This window comes from Anopheles coluzzii, chromosome X (assembly GCF_943734685.1).
Source record: "Anopheles coluzzii chromosome X, AcolN3, whole genome shotgun sequence".
Classification (NCBI taxonomy): Eukaryota; Metazoa; Arthropoda; class Insecta; order Diptera; family Culicidae; genus Anopheles; species Anopheles coluzzii.
Genome location: NC_064669.1, coordinates 15500171 through 15519704, shown reverse-complemented (window position 1 = coordinate 15519704; position 19534 = coordinate 15500171). Strand labels below are relative to the sequence as shown.

Below are 19534 nucleotides of genomic sequence, written 5' to 3'. Positions count from 1 at the left end.
ACGACTTGCCAAAAATATCCCGGAAAGAAATCTAAAAGGCCCTGTTTTTACTGATTGTATGACTATAACCACTATAGGAACATGCCTGTTTTGTGTGCCTATAACGGTACTATAGTATAAAATACTTAAAAATCCAAAAATATAGTCATAGGGCAATGCATTTTAGGGCAGTCTTTCCCCGAGTTACTTGACACTCAAGTTACGCAAAATTAAGACACGCGAATTTTTATTTTTGTCAATTTAGATTTCAAATCAGTACATTTTTTCTATCAATTGTCAAATGAAAAATAATTTGCATTTTTTTACAATGTTTTAAATCATTAAAATGACAGATATAACCGAATTTTCTACACGAATTGCATTAAATAAGTAATAGATTAAATAAATGAACTAAATTCAATCAAAAATCATTATTAATCAAATACATTTTAGCTGTAAAACGTGATATTCGACTCTCGCGAAAATCCGAGTTACGCGAATGTCTCCGGAACGCATTATTCGCGTAACTCAAGGAAAGGACTGTATATCAATAACATTTTTGTTTAAAAACTAATAATTGTGTTGCTATGTGGTCAAGTTAAAAATAATATTAGTTTCGTTATGAAATCCTAAGGATTTTGGTAAAATGTTGACACATTTAACAAAATAATGGATATTTCGGCCACTAAGTAACGGAATGGCCCCATTTAACTTTTAAACCCTTTGTCAAAGACCAGAGAACATTTCACCATAACAAAAATAATTTTGTTATGCGCATTTTAGTGCAAACCCTCCAATATTGGTACTACCACCACTATAGGTACGTGTTTACCCTACACACAATCCTAACGATTACACATTTCCATTCATTTCGGTTTCGCATTGTATCCAAAATTCAAATTCAAAGTAAGAAATCTTTTAGAAATGCTAAACCGAATTTAATTTTCTTTGTCAGCCTGGAGAGGTTCAACAAAGTCTGTTATATACCTAGTAAATTGTATGTTTAAAATGGTAAATGAAAAAAAGAAATCTCACAATAACCCTATCATCATTAATGTAGGTACTGTAGGTAATGTAGGTTTGAGAACATTTTCGGCGTGATATCATGCTTCTTCTTCTTTGGCTCAACAGCCGATGTCGGTCAACGCCTGCCTGTACCCACTTGTGGGCTTGGCTTTCAGTGACTAATTGATTCCCCCCCATAGCAGGATAGTCAGTCCTACGTATGGCGGCGCAGTCTATTTGGGGATTGAATCCATGACGGGCATGTTGTTAAGTCGTACGAGTTGACGACTGTACTACGAGACCGGCTTAAATATCATATCATATCATGATATCATGCAAAATTAGTTAAATTCATGAACAAATCAAAATTTCAATCGTACGCATCCTTGTGGATCTAATTTGACTACTAAGGATCTCAAGTTCTATTTAACTTGCATTTAATTGTATTTCCGGCAGTTTTAACAAATGAGCGAGTTGTCGTGATAATTAAGTTAAAAACTGGTGAATGAAGGTAAATGAAAGCAATACAAAGTTTTGTTTTGTAGTGGTAAAGCCTGACATCTGACGATAATGTGGGAAAGACGGACAGTCTGTCGTAGGGAAAGGTAGACCTTAACGTTTTCCTCTTATATCAATAGGAATTTCATTTACAGACGTCATCAAATACCTTAAGTAAGGGTAATGGGAAGACATAAACCATCCAGTAACTAAAGCATTGAAGTCCGTTTATTGCGTTAATTTACAAGTTAATAACCTATTTACATAACTGTGAAATGTTCTCTGGTCTTTTACGAAGGGATTAAAAGTTAAATGGTACCATTATTTTACATAGCGACTGTTAATCATTTTGCAATATTTTCTGTCTTTTGGCCATATTTTTTCATCGTCGAGTGTTTTTTTTATCTAAGTGCCATTATAGGTACATTAAATAGGCATGTTCCTATTGTGGTTATAGTCATAAAATGAGTAAAACCAGGACATTTTAGATTTCTTGTTTATGATATTTTTTATATGTTGAACTGTTTCCTCTAAGATAAGCAACGAAAATAAGTTTCCTGAAAGCAATTTACTAAATAAAGGTCAAAACTACCATATCAAAACTTCACTAGCTAGCTGAGTGAAAAGTCGACTTCAAATCAAGCACACCATTACCAGTGTTGGTTGTTCACAGTCTTTAACAGTACTTTAGTCAATATTTTCATTAATATTATATTGATTATTAATTACGATTACATTACTCAATAATTCGATGTTATGGCATTAATTCACGCTATTCATATAAAGCTGCTTCACAATTACGTTAACAGTTTTTGTGGTTTTTGTAACTACCACCACTATAGGAACACAATACAACTGAACCATGCCACCCATTATAGGTAGAACAGAGCATTCACATGTTTTTGATTTTTTTTTTTTGTAAATTTTGTTGTGTTAGATGATAAAAACGTTTGTGATTGAGAATATAAAGCTTATTTCAATTGCTATGTGTTAAAATATTCAGAAATTTACCTTCTTCAAACTTTAAATCTATCAAAACAAATCTGTACTACTACTAATTGCACCACTGGTACATTATCCTTATAGGAAACCACTTTAATTTTTAACGTTTGGCCCAAGTGTCCATTTTTCCCATATTAGGTGTGTTAACTATGTTTTTAACTGCTAAAAAACTAAATTTAAAAAAAACTAATGACAAAAACAGAAAATGTGATAGAAACTTCAAAGTTGCAATACATTTTCCTAAAAAATATGAGTGTAACATAAGGTCTGTACATACGCATGGTCACTGTATTTATATATCTCTAGATTTAAACATTTTCCCTAACATGTCTGTCTTTATTTACCTTATCCGAAATAAAAAAAAAACTATCGAATCGATTCAAGTAGCACTCTTATAAGCTTTTTCATTTCCAACTAGTAGGATAAGCCTTCTTTGATGGCACTTGCCCAGGGGCAATAGGGCAGACGTACGAAGTGTCCGTTTACATACTGTTCTCCATAAGCCATTTGGATTCGATTGGTCGTTAGCTAACCCCCGCAATTGAAAAAGGAGATGTGAATAACTTACCATTTTTTAACTGCGAAAAAACAGAACTGAGCACGCTGCCATCATGACCCTGCTGGCTTCCGTAGAATCGAGTTGTTTGTATGTATGCTTCGCAATGAAAAACCAAACACTACAGTATCATTTTCAGCGACATAATTTACACAGTAATGGAACACTAAAAGCGGCTTTGTTTGCATACAGTTTATTGCTCTAGAATTCATTTTTCATTTTAATGCATTCGTAATCGTACAATGAAATATTGTAAAATAGTAACTTTTACTGTGCACCATGTGCGCCAAGAGGGAACGCACAATGTTCCCTTCGCTGGTGAGCAAAAACGTGTGAAAAAATAAATCAAATTTTGTTAAATCCATTTTCAAGCAATCGATGCTTTTACACTTCCGTGGTTAGTGTATGTGAAACGAGTTAATAAAAAGTAGTTATAACACGATGAGTCATAACAAATAATATGATGAAGTATAAAAAATGAGTAAAGTGGATTTTCCACTCCAATGCGCGACTGTCGAAGTCAAGTACCACTGGATGCACATGCGTCGTGAATATCAACTGCTAATGCAAATATGCCAAAAAAAAAATGTCTTAGAAATCGCCAAAAAATCAACGAAGAGCATTTCATATCTTAAAAAAAGGTGCATGATAGAATGTCAAACACCAAAACATAATAGAGTAAATCTGTAAAAAAAATGTTTCGAAACGATTAGCAAACCCTGCCATGAGATTTATCCAAACCACTGCCCACCAAAACACTTACCGAAAGGAGGGAGAGGTCAAGGAAGCACCAGCAGACACAATAGTTCAAATGTTGGGCCAGTATGGATTACCGCCAACCGGTGGCGGCGAATTGTACGGATTGCTCGTATCGTACGGAATCGCTAACGTGCCAGGATCTGGAATAGCGTGAAGAATTTAGTGTGCACTGCATGCTCTAAGTAGGAAAGCAATTGCCCATCCCCAGTACGGTACTTACTGTTGGCATCAGCCCCATTCTGTACGCAGTGATAGAAGCACCCATGTATGTACGGCGCATGACCAGCAATTGGTGCGTACGGGGTGATCTGCTGCGGTTGTGATTGCGAGTCTGATTGCTGTTGCTGCTGCTGCTGCTGCAGCAGCTGTTGTTGATAGAGATCGTACAGTAGCAAAAAATCGTTTGTCATTTGATGCATCGCGGAGCTTGCCACAAAGGGCAGTTGTTGCTGTGGTGGCTGTTCTGTTGTTGCCAGCTGCTGATCGTTGTTTGCAATCATGGATGGCGGCGGAGGCGGCTGCTGCTGACTCAGTCCGGGCGGAGCAGTGAAATTCTAAAAAATTAAAAGCAACTTTTTGTATGTGTTGTGCTTGCCGACAGTGCTGCAAAATGTCATTAGCATCACGAGATGTTCATCAACGAAAACAATAAACATATCCGTGGTAGCTTGATGCTCATTGCTGATATTCAATGAATGTGCGTAATAACTAGCCGACCACGACGTGCGAGTGCTTGAGTCCAACACGATACTCTGACTGGCAAGCTGAGCTTAATGCTGGCGCAAGCATAATCAGGATATTTTTCTGGCAGTGAATAGTGCTGCCAAATATCACTGGTTTCAGTTACTAACACTCATAACTGAAACGAAGCTCAAATCAGCTCACGTAAACAACTGAGATGATCAGAGGTGAGACTAAAACAGTTGGTGATCCAATCACATGCTCGATGACATTTTGTTTAGCACCCAACTCTTGATCACTCACTTGGTCACGAAACTTTTTGTCGGTGATAATCACGACATTCTTGGAATATACTTGGCATGTTGTGCTAAGCAACAAAATGGGCATTCTTTCTCGCTCTGTCTGGTTTGATGGTCTGTCGGGTCAGAGCGAGAAACATTGCTCATTTTGTTTCTTGGAACCACTCGCACGCACCGCATATTCGGGATGATCACCATTACTATTGGGATGATCACCGACATATGTCGCGACCAAGTGACAGACCAAGAGTTGGTTGCACATAATGTCACCAAGCATGTGATGGTCGCAACAACTATTTGAGTCTCGCCTCTGATGGTCGCAACAACTATTTGAGTCTCGCACAGTAGAGCTCGTGACGCTGACATTATTTTGTTTCATGACTAAGTCAGTAACATTTTTCAGAACTGATCAGAGTAAAAAAAATGTCATGAAATAGTGACTGACCAAGCGTTGGTCACAAAAATGTCACGAAGCATTGGTTACACCAATCGCCTCGCCAGTATCACCTCTGATTATCAATATTGAGTACGTGATGCTGACATGGATTTTGTTTCAGTCATATTGTTTTATGACATTGACAGTGACATTTTGCAGCACTGCTTGCCAAGTCTCTCAAGACATACTCTAGATTTACAAGACATATGACTCGAGACAGTCAAAGTCTATAAAAGAGAGAGTAACCTCTGAATATGCTGATTCAAACAAGCGTTTGAACAACATAGAAGGATACATCCCCTCTCGTCAAATAGAAGATAGAAGAAGAAGAAGTCTCTCACTTCACACACATACCAGTGGAGTGGTCGCAGTAGGGTAGACTGGATGAAACACGCAACCCCCCAGCCTGGGCGATGGCTGCTGTCCGTTGGTGTCGCCGTAAGCCAGTTGCGCCTGGTCACAGGCCATCACACTAACCGTGTTGATGCTGCCGTACTGGTCCGGCGACGGGAGATAGTACTGGGGCATAGGATACGGTGCGAGCGTCAGGTGCGGGTCGGCTACACCGAACGGATGCACATGCTGTGCCGAGGGGTCCTGTTCCGACACGATCCCGGTGACGTCCTTCACCACTGTCGATTCTATGAATGGGTGTTGGGTGTTGGCGAATCGAACACGCTCGCCTCCTCTACGATAGCCTGATACAAAAAAAAGCAAATGCATCAATCTTTTTCTGTCAAATCCCATGGCGATCCTAGACTGTGTGCCTACCTTCGTGCATAATTTCGCCGGACGGTATGATTTGTTTCATGTCTTGGATGCTTTTAGCGCCATCTTCTTTGTTTCCCATCTGCTAAGGAAGAAAAAAAAGTACAAGTTAACGTGAAAAATCACAAATTCTACTCCGTGCCACCGTTTGCGATCGAACCATAAATTGATAATTTGTACAACACCAGTATTGCGCAAAAGAAAATAAATCATCCTGTCCGAAAAAGAAAAAGCAGCACACATACCTCCAAAAAGAAAGCACTCCACTTCTCCGCCCGTATTTCGTACCACACGTCGAACTCCACGTTCCGGTAGATGTTGCGATCGAGCGCTTTGGCTACCTTGTACGGGAACGGCGTGATGCACATGTCCAGCAGCTGCCGGACGCAGGAAAGCTTCGCGTCCGGCAGCAGCGGGTTCGACCTCTTCGCGCCGCGGCGCACGTGCGGCCCAATGTACACCCGGTACCCCTCGTCCGAACCGTACACGGCGAAGAACCGCTGGATCGCGTCGAAGCTGGTGCTGTTGTGAAAGTGGCACAGGTGCGAATAGATCAGCACGCACTTGGTTTCGTGCGGCTGGCTCAGCACCAGCTGGCGGCCGTCCTCGGTGGTGGCGATCTGGCGACCCTCTTCATCCTCGCTGTACGTAGTCTTCGTGTCGTCGGGATCGTGCAGCATCCGCTCGACGGCGTACTGCACGTCCGGCACGCCCAGCACCTTGGTGTACAGTATGTCGTACACTATCGCTACGGGAAGGGAAGAGAGAAATCAGTGCGGGAAGGCCGGACGGAACAGACAGACTACTTACACTGACACTCAGCCATATTGATCATGTATTCCGTGGTGTAAATTGAATCGAAATGATTGTCTCGGCCGTAGAAAACTCGCCAAACCGTATCGTTGGCCGCGCTGTGCAGGAACCACTTAGCCTCGGCGAACGGTTCGAATAGGAGTACATTGGCGCTGGGAATCACAGGAAAAGAAAAGCATACATAGGTTGTTTTGTCCAATTGTCAACCGGTTCGGCCGGCGGGAGATATGATCGAAATCGATAATTGCGCTACTTACTTGTAAAGCAGCGCCAAGGCCTTCAGCTCCAGCAGGGTGCCGTGTGTGCGCATCCGGCTCATATTGTTCATGTATGCTTCGAATCCCCACTTTATGTCCTAAAGAGCAAAAGAAAAGCTGGATCACTTTTTCGACCGGGTGTGAGGTTAGGGCGGCGTGTTTGCCACACAAACGCACCTTTACGAATTGTGCCTTGTGGCTGCGCATGTACATTACGCAGTCCTTGCGAACTTTCTCATGGTATTTCTGGATGCCGTGCTGCTGCTCGGAAACGACGCGAAACAGCGAGGACGTATCCAACGCCGTGTGCTTGCGGTAGTATCCGAGCTCCTGGAGAAATTTGTCATAAATGTCGGGCGTCTCCCGGCACCCGAAGCCGAATCCACGCTTGGGCGGTTTGTTGTCACCCATCCTGGCAGCCGGTCACGGTCACGGTTCAGCAGTTCAATTAGTTTGAAACGAGCAGCGTAATTCGGGCGCAAGTCTAATGCGAAAACATTCCGAATACCACCGGCAAATCAATGTTCAAAATGGCGCCCAAAGGTGACGATGTGCAAGAAAAAAAAAGAAACAGCATCTAGCTGTGGAAAAGGTCCATCAAACGAGAAAGAGTGAAAGGGCATGCCACACTGAGCTGAGACTAAGCTTCTAGCCAAAGCGAGAGACACGTATGATGACGTATAACACGTTACGAACTAGAAAGACAGAGATAGCGCGATTATCATTACACAGGACGCCAACCTAACGGCAGTTGGTAACACTTTCTATTGTTGGTGTACAGTGTGTGTGTATGTATGGGGGAGGCCGGGATGTGATCGATCAACAAACAAACAGGAAGGAAGAAATCTGACGTTACAGTCGGTACCGCACTGTATGTTACGGCATGTTGCTCGATTATTCAATATGGGTAATTTTTGACAGTTGATATTTATTCAAGTCAATAAGCGAAAGGCCACGGGAGTGACAAAATGCTGACAAATTTTTCAAAATGTGAGCTTTTGTCACTTTTTTTAGCTTTTGTCAAAATTTTGTGACCTGGAGCAGCCAGGAAAAAAAGTTGACAAAAGTTGACAAAATTTGACGTTCGTGTAAAAGCGTAAACAAACAGCTATTTGGCGCAGTTGTGAACCATTGTTATGATAATAATGCTAAAATGCATGATTCTAATTGATTTATGTACCTAGTTAGTGCTTCTTAAACAAAATATCGATGATATTCAGATGTTGGAGCTTTTTGTCGTTCTTGTGTATGTTTTTGGTGCGGCCACGAGGAAAGCTCTTTTTGCAGTTGACAAGCAATTTTGACTAAGTTGAAAAATTTTTCAACATTTTTTCAGCTCCGTTGCCACGCGCTAAATGACTAAAATTACATCTCCGGCGCTCTCGGGTCGGCCCATTCATGTTGTGTATCTTTTTTGAAGGTAAAAATCGGTATAACATATATTTTGAACTTCTGCTTCATTCAAGCAATCATTTTAAACATCAAACTGTTTAAATAGGCGGTGGGTATTTCAATCGCTTATTCTACTGTCAGAGCTATTTTAAAAGCAAAATTTAATGAACCAGTATTCATCCCAAATAGCCAGCTCGTACTTTATAGCTGATTTGGGGCTGTTTAACGAAAAATCGGGCCGATGTCGTACTTTCCCAAGTGCCACAAATCCACTAAACGACCACTAAACGGCTTCTAAACGACTCAACCCAAATAGCCAGAATTGCTTAAGCAGCTCATTTTGGCACGCTAAAGATCGCTTCTCTAATTCGCCTTTTGCAGTAGATAAACAGCATCAAAGTTCCAGGTGGTCCTTCTAAATAGCGCCTAAGCAGCTTCCTTAAGCTACGGTGCTGGGGATTATTTTTCTTTGTGTTTTATTTTCAAGCAAGCGTCATCGATGAAATAAACAACAGGATTTGTTTTGTTTGTGTACATGTGTATATTTTTAAACCCTTAGTATTCATAAATTACACGAAACGTATCACAATTTACTGTACAATCACAATCACTTCCTTCAAAATCCCTTCTTCAAAGAACTAATCTAACTTGTACAGCAGCAATGAGATGATTGGCGGCGTTTGTCTTTGACACTTTGACAAGACCCACCTTGCACCTGTTCCACCAAGTTCGGTACACGTTCTTAACAAGCCTTAAAGTTCCATCATGAACCCTACACATAGTGCTAATCAGCCGCAAAGTTCCAAAGAGTACCATGTGCCTGTTAAAAAGCTCCATAGTTCCGCAAAGTGCCGTCTATCTCTTAATCAGCTACAAAGTACGACAATGGAACGATTTTTCGTTAAACAGCCCTAAATCAGCTATAAAGTACGAGCTGGCTATTTGGGAAGTTCTCTACCTAAACGGAATATAGAAAGACTTCGTTTAGCAGACGGCAAACGACTCATGCATTCTAAAAATAGCGAAAAAGCTGGTGGCGCTCTCTGTTGGTGGGATACCCCAACCAGTTGAGCTTCATCTTCATCGCTTGGAGGAGAGCTTTCTCATTTCCTCTGTACTGTTGTATGGTTTCGCATTGAAGTTATGCATCGCTAGAACTAGAACGGCGATACGATTTTTTAAATACAGTAGAACGTTGATTATCCGGGGACGGATTAACCGGTGGGCGGCTTAACCGTGCGCATAAATCTGACAGCCGTTCATACGTACGGCGAAAGTTTGCTGCGATAATCAATTGGGTAACCAGTTTCTTGTGCAGCTCGGTAGTGTCTAGGGGTATTTTCGAAATTCATTTTTGTTCATGAACAGTTGTTAAACATACAGTTATTGATTAAAATAATATTCTACTAACGATTCATCGATTGATTCTAGGTGAATTAATAATAAAACTAGTGAATTTGATATGTTTTATATGCGTTTGACATTTCTTGGACCATTATCCGTGCAAATCGATTAACCGGCAACCGTCCGGTCCCGAGCTGCCCGGATAATTGACGCTCTACTGTACTAAACTCCAATTGGAAACCATCAGCACTGAAGCAAGTGAGATTTGAGTGATGGTCGTTGGTGTTGATACCCACGTATCTGACCACACGACCATTCATATAGATTTTTGCTCAGGAAGTTAGACGGCTATATAGGTCATGATAAGATGAAACTTGTCGAAACACATTGCAACAAAAGGATAGCAATATAATGATTAGTTGTAATACGCCACCTATTGATCAAACCAATGAAGCTGTGGAGCTTTCATTTTTTTTTTCTATGGATATTCAATTTTCCAGTCGTTTAAGCTTGATCTGTGGCACTTGGGTTGTGGCTGATTAAGAGATGAAACGGTACTTGGTGGAACCATAAAGCTTTTTAACAAGCACCTGGTACTCTTTGCAACTTTGCCGCTGATTAGCACTATGTGTAGGGTTCATGATAGAACTTTAAGGCTTGTTAAGAATGTGTACCGAACTTGGTGGAACTTCATAGCTTTTTAATGCATGACATCGGTACAAGGTGGGTCTTGTCAAAGTGTCAAAGACAGACGCCGTCAATCATCTCATTGCTGCTGTACAAGTAAGATAAGTTAATTGAAGAAGGAATATTGAGTGAAGTGATTGTGATTTTTTAGTAAACTATGTAAAATTATGTGAAATTAAAGAGCTTTTGGAGTTTTAAAATAAACATGCACATAACAAAACACAAATCGTGTTGTTTATTTCATTGATGACGCCTTGCTTGAAAATAAAACACAAAGAAAAATAATCCCTGGCACCGTAGCATAATGAAGCTGCTTAAGCGCTGTTTGAAAGACCCACCTGGAACTTTGATGCTGTTTAACTACTGCAAAAGGCGAATTAGAGCAGCGATCTTTAACGTACCAAAATGAGCTGCTTAAGCAATTTTGGCTATTTGGGATCGCTCACGAACGCTATTTGTCAAAGTGATCGCTAAAACAACCGACTTCTACGCTAACCGATTCGCATCATAGTAAAATGACGAAATATTTGTCTAGTTTCACATCCCAAATAGCCAGCTCGTACTTTATAGCTGATTTAGGGCTGTTTAACGAAAAATCGTTCCATTGTCGTACTTTGTGGCTGATTAAGAGATAGACGGCACTTTGCGGAACTATGGAGCTTTTTAACAGGCACATGGTACTCTTTGGAACTTTGCGGCTGATTAGCACTATGTGTAGGGTTCATGACGGAACTTTAAGGCTTGTTAAGAACGTGTACCGAACTTGGTGGAACTTCATAGCTTTTTAATGCATGACATCGGTACAAGGTGGGTCTTGTCAAAGTGTCAAAGACAGGCGCCGCCAATCATCTCATTGCTGCTGTACAAGTTAGATTAGTTCTTTGAAGAAGGGATTTTGAAGGAAGTGATTGTGATTGTACAGTAAATTGTGGTACGTTTCGTGTAATTTATGAATACTAAGGGTTTAAAAATATACACATGTACACAAACAAAACAAATCCTGTTGTTTATTTCATCGATGACGCTTGCTTGAAAATAAAACACAAAGAAAAATAATCCCCAGCACCGTAGCTTAAGGAAGCTGCTTAGGCGCTATTTAGAAGGACCGCCTGGAACTTGGATGCTGTTTATCTACTGCAAAAGGCGAATTAGAGCAGCGATCCTTAGCGTGCCAAAATGAGCTGCTTAACCAATTCTGGCTATTTGGGATATTATGCAATGTTGAATATAATTTACCGTTCATTAACCGTTGTCTCAATGACCGAATTTACACCTTTTTTTTACTATCGTTTACTATTTTTAAATATTTTTTTTAAATTTGACAACTCGCCTTTTAAATGGAAGTTTTTTCTGCTGTTCTGTGAAAGTACTTTTTCTATTTATTTTTCTGGTAATTTTTAATTGATTATTCTTTTTTTTTTTTACAGGGTTTCTCAGAATTTATTGGTTGATTTCCATTGATTTTTGGACGTTTCCCAGATTGTTTTGGTTTATTTGTATTGATATCCAATTGGACGATACCAATAAATTATGGGAACAAACCAAAAATCTATGGGATACGATCAAAAAATCATGGAAACGCACTAAAAAATCATGGGAACAGACCAATGAATCGTGGAAAGCCTGTTTATTGTTTATAATCTATATTATGAAAAATATGCTTGGTAATTACAATTTCATAAATATAGAATTACATCGAATACAAATGCACTTTTCTCTGTAGGTTTTATGTTTTATAATTGAAATATGATTAGAAGAGAGCACATTTTATGAAAAAGTAGAACATAATACATATTTTAATAATATATAAAGCATTTTATGTGTTTGACTTTTTATGAAATAAATAAAATTATTAAAAATTTGTTTGAAAAATATATTCGTATGAAGAGTTTCAGCTGTTCTATTCATATACAATCAAAATATTCAGAATCCTCCATGAAATACATAATTAATAATGCATTTTATATGGTGCACCATTGAATGCTGCTCATGAAAAAAATGGTTGTGATATATTGTGGATTATTAAAAAAATAGTAAATGAATCTCTAAGTAAATGAAATAGTAAATGAAGCCGGTCTCATGGTACAGTCGTCAACTCGTACGACTTAACAACATGCCCGTCATGGGTTCAAGCCCCAACTAGACCGTGCCGCCATACGTAGGACTGACTATCCTGCTATGGGGGGGGGGGGGGGGGGGTGATCCAAAAGTCACTGAAAGCCAACCCCACAAGTGGTACAGGCAGGCCTTGACCGACAACAGTTGTTGAGCCAAAAGAAGAAGAAGAAGAAATGAATCTCTGAAACTCCCATTTCTTCAACAAAGTAAATAAGAATAGTGATTGTATCTTTAAACCAAATTTGAAAATTAAATATTCAATACATCAAAAATGATCAAAGTTTTAAAATTAAAAGCTATCACTTCCCATACAAAATGTATGGGACACCCGGGTATGCCGGTCGTAGAGATAAGGAGTATCAAAAGAAAATATTTAAAAAAAAATATTGAGGAATTTTTGAACAATAGGTTCATCGTGTGCCCTTAAAAAATTTTCTAAACATACGTGAAAATATAAAATAGCTACCATTTTTCAATAAAAAGTTATATTAGCTTGAAAATGAAAATCATACACGGGTATCCGGTTCTAGAGTTAAAGGTTAAAGGTAAACAATAACATGTGTTTCCTAATGCTATAAGACGAAAGCAAAAAATTAAAACTCATAATTACATTTTGATAAACATTTCTTTCCAAAACTGTGTGCTTCAAAACATTTTTGTTCAATAATCAATTCGAATTTAATAAAATAGTTAACAATGTTCCACAGAATAGGGCAGGACGGGTGGATTGAAACTTATCAAAATTTTGATTTTAAATACATTTCTAATTTTTTCAACGAGTTTAAGCAGGAATCTCCAAACTACGACGTGTAATACGGACGGCAGTGAATGTGTAAAGATTATTTTAAATATTTTATTATTTTGTCTACATTGATCAACATTTTGAATAATAGTTTTTAAAGTTGATAATTTTACTAAATTCAGTTAATATGTTGTTATAAAAATGTGATTTGAACTATAACTCATATGCTCAAGGTATCGTCAAAACATTGATCTCAAAAACTTTTTTTTTGCAAATGCATGTGACCAACGAACTCAAAAATTTGGAGAACCCTAAGTTATCCGCTTGATCATGGTAGTCGAACGGTAGTCGAATGAAACAGAATACTCCGAATCGAACAGTAAAATATTGGAATCATGCCAACCAATTCGAATCAATTGTTCCGACGTTTAGAAGCTGTTTAACAATGGTACATACATCAAAATTTGAAAAATTAAATTAACTACGTTCAATTTTCCATTTTACTTTCCGTTCGACCCTCCGTTCGAGTGTCGTGCTTAAGTGGAAAAAGCATTGATTTCGCCGTTATTTTTGCTCTTTGCTAAAAATTAACACCACAAGCAGGAAGGAAGGAGGAAACATGCAGTTCAAGCCAAAAAATTAGACTTTTGTATGGATGTTCCAGCTGAATAACAATGAGTCGTCCCAAGCGGCATCGCTGAGAGAGAATTGAGCTTTTCCCGTTGTTTCCCCCCCTGACATACCAACGAACGGTGTGTTTGTTTCTACGCGATGCGTTATTCTCTGTTGTTGTTGTTGCTTTTAACACTGTTACCACAAGAGCTTGAAGCAAGAAGCGTTTCACACCATCACCGTCTCACCCAGACTTTGGTGTTGTGATGCGTTTATTTGTACCCCCCCGCCCCTATGTTCTTCTTACCCGTACCGCGCACCCCATACATTCTGACTTAGAATTCAAAGCAAAGCGAGATGGTCTAACTGAATTTGGAAAAGATGAGTGATGGATATTTCATAACGATTCAGATATTTTAAACCAAAATTAACATATATATTATATATATACATACATATATATATATATATATATATATATATATATATATATATATATATATATATATATATATATATATATATATATATATATATATATATATATATATATATATATATATATATATATATATATATATATATATATATATATATATATATATATATATATATATATATATATATATATATATATATATATATATATATATATATATATATATATATATATATATATATATATATATATTAAAGATATATTTTAAAACAAAATTAACAAAAACTTGTACTAAAATTTTGTGAAAAAATTAAAGGTTTCCACCATCGGTATAATGATATAAAAATAATTATATTAACAACTTATATATAGTATATTATATATGTTACATTATAATATACCATATGAATAAATGTATATATAAGTATATACATTTATATATATATATATATATATATATATATATATATATATATATATATATATATATATATATATATATATATATATATATATATATATTATTTATTTATTTATTTCTATATTTATATTTATATATGTATGTGTAATTATATATGTATTTATATATGTTTTTTTAAACAAACTTACATGTTTCTATTAAAAAAAACTTATCTTGAAGAATTGAAAAAGGAACAGAGTAAATTGTCTGTTTTACTTAATAACATTCATATTGGGATCACAAAAAAAATTATCAAATAATTACACACGTGCATGAACATGCTTACTAGTTAGGTTATCGTTGTACATAAATGTAATAAAATACATTTTAATCATTATTAAGTTTATAATTGTCTTTCTGATTATTTAAAAAAACACTGATGTTTGTTTTAATTTAAACCGCTTTGAAAATAGCAATATATATGATACAATTAGAACTCGCTAATTACATTTATATCAAATGTCTACAAAAAAAAAAGATAGATTTTGTTTATTAGAAAGACATTTTGTAACACGACTAATGTCGTATTTTGTCATGTTTGTTATTTTATACAATGTGGATAAACTGACTTTTTCTCATATTTATGTGAACAACTCGGATTTTTTGTATTCAATTGAAAAAGCAGACTTGCAATTGGCGAGGTTTGAATGTATTTCACTTCGTCACATGCCAGCGCGCATATCTGTCAAGTCAGAAACGTAAACAAACACGGACAACCGCCCGTAAAGATTGTGTGCAGAATAATCGTAAAATTTTATGTGAAAACTCGGGAAAAGGTAAGTGTTCTGTGCATATTTCAGTAAATAAACTATCTTTTAATGTTTGAACACATTATTCCACAGGAAAAACATCATTTCATCCCGAAATTTGGCAACATTCGTCCGAGTATGATCGAGCAGCTGTGTGTGTGTATGCCGACGAAATACGACGCCGGTAAGATGAAATGTTTTACTTTTTCACTTTTACTTTACTTTTTCACTTTACTTTTTCATGAAATCACAATGAATTGTAAAAATAATGCAGATTTAATGATATTGATCTTTGTTACAGTTTCTACAACAATCACTAAAGCCGGCTGTGATCGTGATCGGCACATTCTCAACTGGACCAACACACCGGTCGTTGTGTATCTTCAAGCAAACCAACGTTGCCATACACCACAAAATAGCATGGAAAGGAAAGTATTATAAAGTAATGTCATATTTGAAAGCATTCTAATCTTTCATTGTTATTTTTCCACTGCAAACAGGACATTGGATCACCGCATCGACAAGTGGTTTTTATGTGCAAGTGTTGTTAAGAAGTGTGTTGTACGGTGTATTACGTGTTTTACTTTATTTGTATCGCTTTGCAAGTGGTACAATTAGTGCGTTTAATCGTTGTAATACAGCTAACATAAGATTTACCCGAGCATTAGAAGCGGCAACAATACATGTGCCTGACGCAGAGACAACAACGCTGTCGGCATCCGTTGATACCATCCAAAGTGATGGTTGAAATCGTATTTAAACGTGTAAAACCATGTATTGGGGCATGTAAGTATTGAATAATAGCTAAATAAAATACATTTTATCGTTGTACTGGACAATGTGCATCGAAATTAAAAAAAGTGTGTGTGTTTTTGTTTACATCCGAATACAGAACCCACAACGCTATACTGTGGTTCGAGAACTCGCTAAGTAACGCTTGAGCTTTGAGCTTTCATTGAGCTTACATAGAATGTTACACGCTACCTGCTCACTAAGGACTGCTATCGAGCAGTGTTATGAGCAGGTAGCGAGCAGTAACGCCTCCATACAAAAATCGCGAAACGTAACGCTCCAATGCTATTTGGGGTGTCACAATAGACGTCCACGTGTTGCTATGCGTACGTGATATCATTTTGAGCGACTAATTTTGACAATCTATTGATCAATTGTGATCATTTGCTTGTAATCTCAGCAGCAACGGGCGAAGCAGAAACATCGAATCGATGAAAGCTCCGCTAACATTGCAACTCCCACCAACAGATGGCGCTGTATGGTATTTTCATATATTTTGACCGTTTTAGCGGTTTAACTGCACGACGCTTTGGACGCTTGGAACAGAGTAAGCTTTGGTCGTATTGCTTGGGATTTTCTAAATTTAGCTATAATTTCAAATACCTAATAAAAAAAAAACTGCAACAATGCCCGTTGGTTTCTAGGCCACGCTTACCTTTGCCACCTCTGCCTCTGCAAACAAAATTGTCCTAATTAGCGCCAGAATGGTAATGAAACGCAAACACTGTTGTAATAATCGTACTTCATTTATCTCGTAAGTATTTTATCGAAACGTTGTACAATTCATCTAGAACCTTTTAGGAAACATTAACAAATACGCTGCACTGACGGGCAAGGTCGAGGAATTACACAAAGTCGAGACCGCTGCACTGATGCACGATCCTACTGGTGAAACTTATACCGCGAGCAGCTGGTCTTAACATACACACAACACATCGACCAAAGCCATTTGCATTCGCATGCGTCTCTATCATTTATACTAAACCTGCTTGCTATCTTAAACTGAATGCATTCATCTTGCTCTGCTCTAGTACTGCTGTGGAATTGATCTGAGCTTTTCTCGTATGTGGCATATGTGTATTGTTGCGAGAGTTTATGTGTGAGTGTGTGTGTGTATAGCATAGTTGATGTGAACGGTGTTGCTAAGACTCTTGGTACGACAATTTAACGGCTAACATTCTATACGAACATGATAACTCATTCATAAGTGGTAACAATCGGGAGCGAACGAAGCAGGCAAACAGTGCTGACTGTAAAAAGACGGTAACAGAGCCGATCCGGGCTGAATCCATCAAAGATGGGTAACCACAATGTCTTCCTCCAGCTCGTCCTTTTCGTCGTCCTCTTCGATGACCTTCCGGTCCGCTTCCGTTTGCTGCTGTTTCGGGATTTCTTCCAGCTTCTTGAGATGCTTCTCCTGGAATAGGAAATCAACACAACGCATAGTAACCAAAGGGCCGAACAGTGCGAAACAACGCCGCGGCAACGCCTACCTTCTTCAGCTGCCGTATCTCGACGATCGTGTAGCCAACCATGCCGCACACGAGCACGCCAAACAGCAGGTACAGCTTCATGCGGGCGCACAGATTCGTAGAGTAGGCGTAGGCGACGACGAACCCAACCGACTCCCACAGCCGGTAGTTGGAGAAGGCGGCCTCCTTGTTGCGCCGGAACAGGGCACCGTAAAGTCCTGCGGAATGGATGGAGGTTAGCACAAATTCGTCGCCTCGCTAGCGTCTACTTGCCATTGATCTGGGTCTGCCACACGGCATCACCGATGCCCCACAGGCCGGAAAGGATGAAGAATACTATCTGATGGTCGGGATGGGGCCGCCAGTACAAAAGGTAGATTATGCATGCTCCATGAACGATCGCGCCTGCAAAAAGCGGTTAAACATAGCATCAGCGTGTTTTGCATTGCTGGGGTCTTTTCGCCCTCCGCATGACTCACTGCTCACCGACCTAGGATAATGATAACGACGCGTCCGATGTACTTCATGGCGGAACCGAAGATGATGGAGCAGATGGCGTTAACCACGCCGAAGCAGATCATCACGTAGCCGATCTGGTGAATGCCGAGCGCGCACGACACGTACGCCTGCGTGAAGTCCGCACCGATGAATGCCTGCTCCATGCCGATAAACACGGTAATCGGAATCAGCAGCTGCTGATTGGCCTTCTTCAGCTGCTTGAACGTGGCCGACAGCAGCTGCATGCCGGATATTTCCGTCGCCGAGATGGACCCGCGCCGCCGCTCGCCGTACCTGCAATGGAGCGCGGAAAATAGCGTCAGACCGCGGTTCAGCCGGCAAAAACCGGCCGCAAGGCTTACCGTGAGAGTGGATCCAAAAACACGGCAATGATCACCACGGCGGCCACGATGCAGGACAGATAGATGGCAGAGATTTCAAAAATCTCCGAATCCGGAGGACGCTGCAGGTTGGCGTTGTTGGACGTTTCGACGACACAGAAGTTGGCGCCGCAGCTTTCCAGGTTCGAATCATCATGATGGGAGCCGCCCGTTCCATTGCCCATCTCGTCGGTGACCGAGGCCGCACCGTGCGCACCGCTGGACAGCACTGAAAGGCGGGCCAAAATCGGGTCCGGTCAGAGGTCTCGATGCAAGCGTTGCGGGCAGTGCCACGCGGACCCCCAAACACTTACCGAGGCTGGAGATCAGATTGCCCCACAGCTCAGCCGTTTGCCAGGCGAGAAAGAAGAACCCGAAGAACCGCACGATGATCGCCTCGACCGACTGGTCCGTCAGCTTGGCGTACACCTGGCCGAGCTGCGTCAGGTAGGTGGCCTTGCTGGCCCACATCGGGGCAGCGCCCAGGCCGAGTAGCACGCCCGCGGGCAGCAGGGTGTAGAACCGTGGATAGAACTGCGAGGCAATGTACGGGGCGTAGCAGAGCATGCTCACGCACAGCGTCCACTTCACGGTGAGCTTGCGGATGACGAGCGTGGGCAGAAAGATGCAGGACACTACCAGCGCCGCGTAGACGACGCTGAGCGACACCGTGCCGAGCCCGTCCTTTGCATTGATCGAGGATTGCAGATTTGCCGTGCCCTGGGTGAGAGGAGAAACAACGCACGTTAGTACATGGTTTCGCTAGTGCTCTTTGGTGGTAATGAGCGTAGCCCCA

The 19534-nt window shown here is 39.7% G+C and overlaps 3 protein-coding genes across 5 annotated transcripts in view; 1 reads left to right on the top strand and 2 right to left on the bottom strand.

Annotated features, from left to right (window-relative positions):
- Positions 1-3217: 3217 nt before the first annotated feature.
- LOC120957922 (protein ovarian tumor locus-like) lies at positions 3218-8339 on the bottom strand. 2 transcript variants are annotated; one of them, XM_040380388.2, is made up of 9 exons: positions 7231-8339; positions 7054-7151; positions 6794-6948; positions 6229-6731; positions 5987-6068; positions 5570-5913; positions 4020-4353; positions 3804-3939; positions 3218-3724 (listed from the first exon to the last, which is right to left on the bottom strand). In XM_040380388.2, the coding sequence occupies exons 1-8, from the start codon at positions 7462-7464 to the stop codon at positions 3848-3850; spliced, it is 1842 nt and encodes a 613-aa protein (XP_040236322.1). In that variant the 5' UTR covers positions 7465-8339; the 3' UTR covers positions 3218-3724; positions 3804-3847. The 2 variants fall into 2 exon arrangements, with proteins under 2 accessions (XP_040236322.1, XP_040236331.1); XM_040380397.2 differs by having other exon boundaries at positions 5987-6065.
- A 7041-nt stretch (positions 8340-15380) lies between these two features.
- Positions 15381-17455, top strand: LOC125906433 (uncharacterized). The gene is made up of 3 exons (XM_049605204.1): positions 15381-15623; positions 15690-15780; positions 15898-17455. Exons 1-3 carry the CDS (start codon positions 15495-15497, stop codon positions 16035-16037), a joined length of 360 nt encoding a protein of 119 aa, XP_049461161.1. The 5' UTR covers positions 15381-15494; the 3' UTR covers positions 16038-17455.
- The window catches only part of LOC120948095 (UNC93-like protein), a 9683-nt gene continuing 7262 nt past the window's right edge, over positions 17114-19534 (bottom strand). For both annotated transcript variants that reach the window (XM_040364086.2, XM_040364094.2), the window contains exons 4-9: positions 19053-19458; positions 18721-18967; positions 18351-18652; positions 18134-18265; positions 17882-18078; positions 17114-17805 (exon numbers count right to left, since the gene is read on the bottom strand). In XM_040364086.2, the coding sequence (XP_040220020.1) occupies positions 17680-17805; positions 17882-18078; positions 18134-18265; positions 18351-18652; positions 18721-18967; positions 19053-19458 (1410 nt within the window). In that variant the 3' untranslated portion in view covers positions 17114-17679. The remainder of the gene's footprint in view (positions 17806-17881; positions 18079-18133; positions 18266-18350; positions 18653-18720; positions 18968-19052; positions 19459-19534) is intronic.